Genomic DNA, 12,181 nt, shown 5'->3' on the forward strand with positions numbered 1-12,181 from the left:
AGGACTAAGCTGGGACGCCTCGGAAACGTCTGTCTCCCTTACCACACCCTTCAAACCGGAACACAGCAGAGCCTAACACTGCTGTTATTAGGTAGAAATAGGTGTGGCGGTGGTGCCGCCGGAGTCGAACCACAAAGGGTTCTACCACCTTCAAACAATATAATATTCAATAAACAATATAATATTCAATATGTAAAAAAGCGTTAAATAGACAATTATTAACAGCCAGGACGGCAGTAGTCTCACCATCAGGTGGACTGCATGCTCGTCTGCTTTGAAAATATCAAAGTGTTGGTCCTTCTGCTCATGTCTGTCAGTAAAATATTTATAATTACCGAGAGTGTGCACCCCACGCCTTTTTTTACAATTAAATATATCTATTTTTGTTGTTTATATTTTTCATTAAAACTTTATTTTATATTTTTTAGTTTGGTTTCTATAAAAGCGTGTACTTTAGTTTTTTTAAACTATATTATTTTTTTATTTTTTGGTTAAATTTCTTATAAAAGCGTGTTCTTTAGTTTCTCGACTTATTATTTATTGTTTTATTTATACTGCTGTTCACATTAAGCATCCACAAAGCGTCATAATTATAAGGATATATGTTGATCTCGTTCTACTGAAAAACGGAGTTACTCACTGACAAACATACAAGTGAAGCCAATATAAACCGTGTAAAAACGGAGTTACTCACTGACAAACATACAAGTGAAGCTAATATAAACCGTGTAAAAACGGAGTTACTCACTGACAAACATACAAGTGAAGCTAATATAAACCGTGTAAAAACGGAGTTACTCACTGACAAACATACAAGTGAAGCTAATATAAACCGTGTAAAAACGGAGTTACTCACTGACAAACATACAAGTGAAGCTAATATAAACCGTGTAAAAACGGAGTTACTCACTGACAAACATACAAGTGAAGCTAATATAAAGCGTGTAAAAAAGCCATTATTCGGAACGACTTACTTGCCGGACTAACCTATTTATTTGTCCCCAGGGAGCTGAATTTCGCCCACAACAACCTGACAGAGATCAAAGCGAACACTTGGCCGGCAATGAACGCGTTGCTACGTCTGAACCTCTCGCATAACCAGATTGGGGACAACCTAGCTGGGGACGCCTTCTCTGGTCTGCTGACGCTTCAGGCCCTGGATCTGTCGTACAATGGCCTCACCAGGCCGCCATGGGAGGCTTTGAATACGCTTAGCAGCTTGCAATACCTCTATTTGCAGGTTTGTTTGAAAGTTTTTTTTTAATATAGGAGTAGCAGACGAGCATGCAGCCCACCTGATGGTAAGTGGCTACTGCCGCCCATGGACATCTGTTCTCAACTCCAGATAGGATTACATATTCCTATTTAAGGTCGGCTATAGATGCGCCGCTACCTCTGAGGACTAAGCTGGAATACCTCGGAAAAGCATGTCTCCCTCAACCTTACCTTCTTCTGACTCTACTTTCTACCTTACCCTTCCAATCCGAAATCAGCAGCGCTTAACACTGCTGTTATGAGGCAGAAATAAGTGTGGCGGTGGTGCTGCCGGAGTCGAACCACAAGGTGTTCTACTACCTTCAATGTCAAGAGTTTTGGACTGTTGAAGTTTCGTGCATATAAGAACTTCCTTTATCTTCTATACTTATATCCCTCTCATGGCACATTATAGAAGTTCTACTTCTAAAAATTTGCTCGACAGTAACCGACGACTGTTTTTACCACGCTTTTATTAGCTTGGGTTCTATCTATATATGTATGTATGTATGTATGTAACGGAATCTTTGAACTCGATTTTTACCCACTTTGAACGGTCTGATTAATTTAAAATTTTGAACAATTATCAAGAACCGATGACAATACACGATTTTAATAATTTTATCCCATTCTCCTCATTAGGATCGACAGGAATCACGATTAATGCTTTTTCTTGTGCGGTTTTAGCGTGGTATTTAGTTTTTGAACTATATTTTTTTCTTTCCAGCACAACAACCTAACATCCCTATCGAAGTCCGCGTTCGGCAACCTACCAACTACCTTCCAGGTGGATCTGTCGCACAACCAGCTGGCGGACATCGCGCCGCGCTCGTTCGCGGGGCTGCAGCAGCTGCTGGACCTCTCGCTCAGCGGGAACCGGCTCAGGCACGTGCCTAACGAGGCATTCAAGGGACTAGTGGCGCTAAGGTCAGTAACTGGAACTACAGGCATTCCAATTTAGGTCTTGAAGCATGGCGCTCTCCTACGACGTTCACAGCATAGTATTATTAGATCACGTGGCATACTAAATAAGGTTAGGGACATAAGGCATTCCGTTTTAGTTTCTCAAGAAAATTGTCTAATTTGTTAACAGCATAGTAATATTAGTTCACACGACATTCTAAATTAGGTCTGGAACATGAGGCATTCCGTCTTAGTTTTCCCTGAGAATAGTTTATTTGGTAACGACGCATCTACGGCATAGTATTATTTTTGGAACATGAGGCATTCCAAATTAGTTCCTAGACTAAGACATAGCTTAGTCGCTATGTCTTAGGTCGCTAGACACTTTTGGTTTGGATTAGACAACATTCTTCTGGCACATGCCACGTTCCGTCTTAGTCACTCGGGAGTATGAAGCTACAAGCTAGCGTCCCTATCGAAGTCGTTCGGAAACCTGCCCACGGAGACGTTCCAGGTGGATCAGTCCCACAACCAGCTGGCGGACATCGCGCCGCGCTCGTTCGCGGGGCTGCAGCAGCTGCTGGACCTCTCGCTCAGCGGGAACCGGCTCAGGCACGTGCCCAATGAAGCATTCAAGGGACTCGTGGCTCTGAGGTCAGTATCAATACGAGTATAAGAATTTCAGAATCAAATCTGGGTACATTTGGAAGCTTTTTTACTTAGGAACATGAGGCGTTCTACATTAGTTCTTGCGACCTGGAGTGTTTCTTCTTAGCGAATGTAAGTGAAGCGTTCTGATTTAGTTTCTGGAACACAAAGCATTCCATCTTAGTTTCTTAATTTAGTTATTTTAAATCATGCGGCATTCCTAATTAGAATTGGAACATGAAGCGTTCCGTCTTAGTTTCCCTAGAAAGTTATTAATATTTGCACAAAATTCAAGGTAAAGTAACATGAGGTCACGTGACAGTCAACAGTCTTGGTTTTTCTCGAGAATAGTGTATTATTTAATGACGCATCTTCGGTATAGTACTTTTGAAACATGAGGCATTCCAAATTAGTTCCTTTGTTTTTGAAACTTCCCAACTTAGTTATTGGACAATAGACACTTTTGGATTATCATGGACACATTTCTTCTGGCTCGTGCCACGTTCCGTCTTAGTCACTCGTGAGTATGAAGCTACAAGCTAGCATCCGTATCGAAGTAGTTCGGCAAGTTGCCCACGACGTTCCGACGAACCGGCTCAGGCATGTGCCCAATGAGGCATTCAAGGGATTGGTGGCACTAAGGTCAGTTTACTGGAACTACAGGCATTCCAATTAGGTCTCAAATAAGAAGCCGTTCTGATTTTAAAGAAAAATGCACGACGTTCACGGTATGATATCACGCGGCTTTCTAAATTAGTTTCGGGACATGAGGCATTCCGCGTTAGTTTTTCAAGGGAACAGTGAATCTGTTAACCGCATAGTAGTATTAGTTCACGCAGCATTCTAAATAAGCTTTGGAACATGTGAGGCATTCCATCTTAGTTTTTCGAGATAACGTTGTATTGGTTAATGACGTATCTACGGTAAAGTATTTTTGGAGCATGAGGCATTCCAAGTTAGTTTGTGAGATATGGAGAATTCCAACTTAGTCACCGAGAAAGAAGATTGTCAACTTTGTTTCCGAAACGGTAACTCTCCGTTATAACCATATTGGCTGTACCACCTGTCATAGTTATATTAATATCATCAACAACCCATTACTGTCCCACTGCTGGGCACGGGTCTCCTCTCAGAATGAGAAGGATTAGGCCATAGTCCACCGCGCTGGCCAAGAGCGTATTGGTAGACTTCACATACCTTTGAGATTTTTTTTTTTTTATAAATCTCTCTGGTATGCAGGTTTCCTCACGATGTTTTCCTTCACCGTTTAGCAAGTGATAATTAATTTCTAATACGCACATAACTATGAAAAATCAGAGGTGCGTGCCTGGGATTTGAACCTCGGACCCCTCGATCGAGAGTACGAGTTTCTTAACCACTAGGCTATCATTGCTTCTTAATTATAGTTATATTAATATAATGATTACTAATTGTCATATATTTTGTCCCCAGAAAATTGGATCTCTCCTACAATTTCCTGCAGAAAATTGACAACAAAACTAATGGTCTACTCGACGACTGTCTGTCACTTGAAAAGGTATGATCTTCTTTTACTCTAATAAAAAAAATATTTTCCATTTAAATTTGGTATCATAATTTCATAAATTACTTAGTTCGACTGCAGGCACCATCGCCACACCTTTTTTCTATCTAATAACCGCGGTGTAGCGCTGCTGTGTTCTGGTTTGAAGGGTGGGGTAAGGGAGACATACTTTTGGGAGGCGTTCCAGCTTAGTCCCCTGAGGTAGCGGTGCAACTGTGGCCAACCTTGGATAGAATTGTAATCTTATCTGGGGGTGATTACAGATGTCCATGGGCTGCTGTTCACCATCAGGTGAACTACATACTCGTCTGCTACTACAAAGAAATATATTTTCCAGGTGAACCTAAGCCACAATCAGTTCGGCTTCCTGACCAGGAAGATGTTCCCCTCGTCCCCCTGGATCCCCTACCGGCTGCAGGAGATCGATCTCAGCTACAACGAGATCCCGGTGGTCACGTACGACATCACCTTCGGCGCGAAGATGGTCAAGAGGTTGAACTTCGCTGGGAACTATATCAATGATATCAGGAACAGTGAGTGGTTTTAACTTTTTTCTTGTTGAAATGAATGGATGAATAAAAGAATGAACGAAATGAATGAAGGAAATGAATGAGTTAAATGTATGAGTGAAATGAATGATTTGAATAAATGGAATGAATGAATTGAATTATTGCAATGAATGAATAAATGAATGGAATGAATTAATAAAACGAACCAATGAAATTATTGAATGAAGTGAATGAATGAAAGAAATGAATGACATGACTGAACGAAATTAACCAATGACTTCATAAGTAAAAGGAATAAAGCGAGATGACGAGATTACAAGATGACACGAGATGAGGTGAGATGACGTAAGACGAGTTGAAATCAGATGGGATATCATAGATGGAATGGGTTGAGGGGAGGTGACGTGATGTGATGGGACGAAACATGATGAGATGATGAGGTGAGATGAGATGGGATGGGTCGAGTGGAGGTGACGTGACGTGACGTGACGTGACGCGACGGGAGGAAACGTGATGATGTATTTATGTATATTTTGCTCATTTCAGATGTCCTCGGCAATTTGACGTCTCTTGAAGTACTAGACTTATCGCATAACATGTTGAAGGATTTAATTTCAAGGACGTGTAAGTATTTTACAAAATTTTCTTTATATGTTCTTTATAATTCTCAGTATATAATTGTCTTCTTATTATTTCTGTATATTCGTAGAGCAAGAATTGTCTTAAATTTTCTTAATGTAAGTAGAAGTAATGAACGAGCGTGTAGTTGATCTGGTTCATTGGTGGTGAGTAGCTACTGCCGCCTATGGTCATCTGTAACCTACCGCATATTAGAATTCTAATTTACGCTTTCCACAGATGCGCTAATCCTAAGAACTAAGCAGCCCTATGACACGCTTGAAAGAAACACTGGGTCTGGAAAGATGTGGTACCCTTACCACATCTTTCCAGACAGATTACAGCAGCGTTTACCACTGCTGTTACTCGGCATATATAGATGTAGCGGTAGAGTCACTGGAGTCAAATCAAACACGGTTCTATTACCTCCAACGTTGTTAAAAAAAACCATTTTCTTTTTTACTTCCCAGCGGAGACAAAATTCAACCTCCCCGCGAACCTAACCCAGCTCATCCTGTACAACAACTCGCTGGAGTCTCTGCCGGCGGCGCGGCTGGCGGCGGCGGCGCGGCTGGCGCTGCTGGACGCGCGGCGCAACGCGCTCACCAGCCTCGCGCCCGAGCTGGTGGCCGCCGTCAGGACCCGGGGGATGAGGGTGCTGTTTGATGGTAGGTGGAGTGTGCTTTGAGGGTAGTCGTAATTTGTAGGTAGGATGATTAAAACATAATGAGGGTAGTCAAAAAATTAGGGTAGTCTGAATATAGTATGACGTTAGTTCGAAAATGAGAATAGATTAAAAAAATGGAGGTGGATTCGTAAAATGTGGGTAGATTCGTAAAATGAGGGTAGATTCGTAAAATGAGGGTAGATTCGTAAAATGAAGGTAGATAGTAAAATGAGGGTAGATTCGTAAAATGAGGGTAGATTCGTGAAATGAGGGTAGATTCGTAAAATTTGGTTAGGCTGAATAAATTATGACGATAGTTCAAAAATGAGGGTAGATCGACTAAAACACTAGGTTAGTAATGACGTCATCGCGGCTACCCCCCTCATCCTGTACAACTCTCTGGAGTCTCTCCCAGCGGCGCGGCTGGCGGCGGCGGCGCGGCTGGCGCTGCTGGACGCGCGGCGCAACGCGCTCACCAGCCTCGCGCCCGAGCTGGTGGCCGCCGTGAGGACCCGGGGGCTGAGGGTGCTGTTTGATGGTAGGTGGAGTGTGCTTTGAGGGTAGTCGTAATTTGTAGGTAGGATGATTAAAACATAATGAGGGTAGTCAAAAAATTAGGGTAGTCTGAATATAGTATGACGTTAGTTCGAAAATGAGAATAGATTAAAAAAATGGAGGTGGATTCGTAAAATGTGGGTAGATTCGTAAAATGAGGGTAGATTCGTAAAATGAGGGTAGATTCGTAAAATGAAGGTAGATAGTAAAATGAGGGTAGATTCGTAAAATGAGGGTAGATTCGTGAAATGAGGGTAGATTCGTAAAATTTGGTTAGGCTGAATAAATTATGACGATAGTTCAAAAATGAGGGTAGATCGACTAAAACACTAGGTTAGTAATGACGTCATCGCGGCTACCCCCCTCATCCTGTACAACTCTCTGGAGTCTCTCCCAGCGGCGCGGCTGGCGGCGGCGGCGCGGCTGGCGCTGCTGGACGCGCGGCGCAACGCGCTCACCAGCCTCGCGCCCGAGCTGGTGGCCGCCGTGAGGACCCGGGGGCTGAGGGTGCTGTTTGATGGTAGGTGGAGTGTGCTTTGAGGGTAGTCGTAATTTGTAGGTAGGATGATTAAAACATAATGAGGGTAGTCAAAAAATTAGGGTAGTCTGAATATAGTATGACGTTAGTTCGAAAATGAGAATAGATTAAAAAAATGGAGGTGGATTCGTAAAATGTGGGTAGATTCGTAAAATGAGGGTAGATTCGTAAAATGAGGGTAGATTCGTAAAATGAAGGTAGATAGTAAAATGAGGGTAGATTCGTAAAATGAGGGTAGATTCGTGAAATGAGGGTAGATTCGTAAAATTTGGTTAGGCTGAATAAATTATGACGATAGTTCAAAAATGAGGGTAGATCGACTAAAACACTAGGTTAGTAATGACGTCATCGCGGCTACCCCCCTCATCCTGTACAACTCTCTGGAGTCTCTCCCAGCGGCGCGGCTGGCGGCGGCGGCGCGGCTGGCGCTGCTGGACGCGCGGCGCAACGCGCTCACCAGCCTCGCGCCCGAGCTGGTGGCCGCCGTGAGGACCCGGGGGCTGAGGGTGCTGTTTGATGGTAGGTGGAGTGTGCTTTGAGGGTAGTCGTAATTTGTAGGTAGGATGATTAAAACATAATGAGGGTAGTCAAAAAATTAGGGTAGTCTGAATATAGTATGACGTTAGTTCGAAAATGAGAATAGATTAAAAAAATGGAGGTGGATTCGTAAAATGTGGGTAGATTCGTAAAATGAGGGTAGATTCGTAAAATGAGGGTAGATTCGTAAAATGAAGGTAGATAGTAAAATGAGGGTAGATTCGTAAAATGAGGGTAGATTCGTGAAATGAGGGTAGATTCGTAAAATTTGGTTAGGCTGAATAAATTATGACGATAGTTCAAAAATGAGGGTAGATCGACTAAAACACTAGGTTAGTAATGACGTCATCGCGGCTACCCCCCTCATCCTGTACAACTCTCTGGAGTCTCTCCCAGCGGCGCGGCTGGCGGCGGCGGCGCGGCTGGCGCTGCTGGACGCGCGGCGCAACGCGCTCACCAGCCTCGCGCCCGAGCTGGTGGCCGCCGTCAGGACCCGGGGGCTGAGGGTGCTGTTTGATGGTAGGTGATGTGCGCTTTGAGGGTAGTAAAAGAAAGAGGGTAGATCTAGTGAAATCTAGCGAGCAGCAGTAAAATGAAGGTAAGTGGAACATTGATAAAAATATAACGAGGATAGTCATAAAATGAGGGTAGTGACAAAATAAGGGTAGGTAAACTAAAAAATGAGGGTAGTAATTAATTGAGGGTAGGTTGATCAAAATAGAATGAGAGTAGTCATAAAACTAAGGTAGTCTGAATATAGTATGACGAACGTTCGGAAATGAGGGTAGATTTAAAAAATGAGGGTAGATTCGTAAAATGAGGGTAGATTCTTAAAATGAGGGTAGATAGTAAAATGAGGGTAGATTCGTAAAATAAGGGTAGATTCGTAAAATGAGGGTAGATTCGTAAAATGAGGGTAGATTCTTAAAATGAGGGTAGATAGTAAAATGAGGGTAGATTCGTAAAATGAGGGTAGATTAGTAAAATGAGGTTAGGCTGAATAAATTATGACGATAGTTCAAAAATGAGAATAGATTGGCTAAAACAATAGCCAGTAATGACGTCATCGCGGCTAGCCTCCTCATCCTGTACAACTCGCTGGAGTCTCTCCCGGCGGCGCGGCTGGCGGCGGCGGCGCGGCTGGCGCTGCTGGACGCGCGGCGCAACGCGCTCACCAGCCTCGCGCCCGAGCTGGTGGCCGCCGTGAGGACCCGGGGGCTGAGGGTGCTGTTTGACGGTACGTGGATATGTGCTTTGAGGGTAGTTTGAGAAGAGTATGCTTTGAGTGTAATAAGGAAATGAGGGTAGATCGAGTGAATTTTAGTGAGCAGCAGTAAAATGAAGGTACGTGTAACATTGATTAAAATATAATGTGGGTAGTCATAAATTGAAGGTAAGCTGATATAAGTATAATGATGGTAGTCATAATTTGAGGGTAGTCTAAAAAGCATAATGATGATCTCTAGTAAGTAAGGGTAGGCTAGTTGTAATTTGTGGGTAGTTACAAAATTACGATAGTTGGATGGTTGGATACATGGATAAGTAGACTGAAACAATGAAGGTAGAAATCAAGTGACGCTAGGCTAAGTAAATTAGAAAGAAAGAAAGAAAGAAAATACCTTGAAACACACAGTACAATTGCAAATAGACAAAATAATTAAAAAAACCATGGTTATAAAACTAGTTACTAAAAAAAATAAGACATTATGTATAAGTATATAAATAAGACAGAATCCTTATAAAAAAGTAAGAGTAAAAAAAAAATAGTTATAATGATAGTTCGAAAATATTAGCAAAAATGTTATACAATGACAGACATACTTACATGAGGACAGTAAAGAACAGAATAAAAAAAATAATACATGCGTCCAAAAGGTATCCAAATATGGTGTATCCAAAGTACAAAGCACACACTCTCCAAAAATTTCTAATTCAACGTTTTCTTTTTGTTACAGATAACAAACTCAAATGCGACTGCCTGGTCCGACCACTCAAGCACTATCTGAACCACCTCCTTCCTTCCGTTCTCGCCACCGACACGGTCTACTCCAACATCACATGCGCTGAGCCACCCTCGCTGGAGGGGGAGTTGCTGGTAACACTGGACGAGGAGAGGCTGCTGTGCGCTGGCAACACCGAGCTGCAAGACAAGCTGGAGAGCTACGGCAACTCTGATCCGTTCATGTTTGTGACAGAGCCGGATTTGGCGTTCAGAGATATACAATAGTGAGTAGTGTTTTATAAACTCTAGCTTTTGGAAGGGGCGGTCCGTCCCGGGTCTCCGATCTTAGGGGGTCTCCGAACACAGACAAAAGTCACCGAATCACAGGCGAATAATTCTATGACAAATGTGTCAATGGAAATGTTACATAACCTCAAAATCGAAAATATCCGACGATAGATTGATGGTCGGTTTTCACTGATAGTAGGTACCTATAATGTAGTTCGATTAACATATTCCATTTACTTTTAAAGGTAGTAGGTAAAAAAACCTAAAATAATCCTAAAAACCTAAAATAATGAATTCCGAGTATAAAATACCGCCATTTTAATTTTTAAGAACAACAATCAACAACATTTCGTCTTATTTTATCTTAAATGGATCCCCTGTTCAAAGAAACTATTCTGATCGACAAATTATGTAAAAAAAATAATTTTAATATTACTTTCATTTTGACGCATGAGAAAAATCAGTACCAAGAATGAGCATTCTCCTTTGCAGTCCATCTGATGGTAGCTGCTGCCGTTAATGAAAATCTATAATCAAGATTAGTAATATACAAGTAGCAAATAAGAATGTAGTCCACCTGATGGTAAGCTACTGCCGTTCATTGACACCATGGACACCTGTCCGTCATCAATCATCAATCTCAGATTAGATCCCTTTCGACCTCCGGCGACAACACCGCCACACCTATTTAACAGTAGTGTAAAGCGCTGCTGTTCTGGTTTGAAGGGTGTGGTAATGGAGACACTTTTCCGAGGCGTTCCAGCTTAGTGCTCAGGGGTAGTCGCATTCGTAGTCTACCTCAGGCAGGAATCTAATCTTATCTGAGGTTGATTACAGAAGTCACGGATCCGTAGTCTACCTCAGGTAGGAATCTAATCTTATCTGAGGTTGATTACAGATGTCAATAGGCGGCCAGTAGCCACTTACCGTTACCATCAGGTGGACTGCATGCTCGTCTGCCACTCCCATATTATAAGAAAATAAAATTTATGTATATTACAGCCTATAATAATAAATTTATTTTGTTTCAGTTCCCAAACATCAATCTACATCCACTGGTTCGTGGCCACCGCTGCGGATTTAGCAGATTACTTCATCTACATTCGAGACACAAACGGTACACTTGTACACAGTTCTGACGTATCTTATCACCTCAGATCATTAACTGTGGCAATTGATAGCGATTTCAAAGAAGGCCTTCAAAAAGGGGGTAGTTTTGAAATTTGTATACAGGGTAAAACATCGAATAACTTCGCTAGGAAATGGTTTGAAAGCCAGTGTCAATTTGTGCCGAATAACTTCAATTCCTGGCCGAAAAAGTTGGTCATAGATAAGAGAAGGTTGTCGAAAAAAAGGGTATCCTATCGTGTTTCAAATAGTGTCCTTGGGTTAGTGAGCGATTCGATTTTGATAACGCTCTGCATTTTCATAGGCGTCTGTTTTAGGAGGCTAGCTGATTTGGAGGTGTGATTTTGGGTTTCGACCTATGGACGCCCCGTAGGTAGTTTGAAAATGCGAACGAGGGTAGGTGGAGATTTCGAAAATTCGCTTTTTTTTGGTCGAGGAGTCGAAATTTGGAGGTTGTTGAGCTTTAAAATGAATCTTAAAATTGGTGACGCACTTTTTGCAAAAAAAAAAAAATCTTAAGCTACACTTTTCAAAATGAAAGAACTAAAAAATATTTTTTGATTTGATCTTTTGGTCACTTATGGTAATTATGGTAGAAGCAAATGACCATGCAAGTCGCTACCACCTAAGGACAATTGCAACTGAGACTAAATTAGGTAAAAATCGTACCTGAAGCCTTTTAGACGCGTTCCTGAAGACTAAGTTAGAACTTTTCGCGAATAAGGATACTTTTTATCACAATTAAATTATTGAAATGACATACATAAATGTTTGAAAGAACTTGATTTGCTCAAGGAAATCATTGCTCAAATATTAAAATCAATATAACAAAAAAATCTGCGAAAATAGCAGTGTTTATTCACAAGACAGCAATTTGACTGTGTTCTAAGCCTCAATCTGAATCTCAATATTTTAGATTTTATTTATAATTTATATTAAAATTTATATCTATTACGGCAAACTTTTCTGTATGTGGTGAGGGCGCCACTGGCTAATAATGTTGCTAGGTTGTTAAAACTACCTGAGAAGTGGGAAATTATAACGATTCCTG

At 41.7% G+C, this 12,181-nt stretch overlaps 1 protein-coding gene across 1 annotated transcript in view; it reads left to right on the forward strand.

The window, feature by feature from the left end:
* The window catches only part of conv (insulin like growth factor binding protein acid labile subunit convoluted), a 28,325-nt gene extending 16,359 nt beyond the window's left edge, over positions 1-11,966 (forward strand). Inside the window, exons 12-19 of the mRNA XM_073081698.1 lie at positions 1,006-1,240; positions 1,982-2,181; positions 4,258-4,342; positions 4,686-4,881; positions 5,404-5,481; positions 5,946-6,143; positions 9,728-9,998; positions 11,034-11,966. Of these exons, the coding sequence (XP_072937799.1) occupies positions 1,006-1,240; positions 1,982-2,181; positions 4,258-4,342; positions 4,686-4,881; positions 5,404-5,481; positions 5,946-6,143; positions 9,728-9,998; positions 11,034-11,472 (1,702 nt within the window). The 3' untranslated portion in view covers positions 11,473-11,966. The remainder of the gene's footprint in view (positions 1-1,005; positions 1,241-1,981; positions 2,182-4,257; positions 4,343-4,685; positions 4,882-5,403; positions 5,482-5,945; positions 6,144-9,727; positions 9,999-11,033) is intronic.
* The last annotated feature ends 215 nt before the right edge of the window (positions 11,967-12,181 follow it).

Source organism: Epargyreus clarus, unplaced genomic scaffold (genome assembly GCF_041222505.1).
Source record: "Epargyreus clarus isolate Ecla_fem2 unplaced genomic scaffold, WU_Ecla_fem_2.2 ptg000016l, whole genome shotgun sequence".
In the NCBI taxonomy this organism is placed as follows: Eukaryota; Metazoa; Arthropoda; class Insecta; order Lepidoptera; family Hesperiidae; genus Epargyreus; species Epargyreus clarus.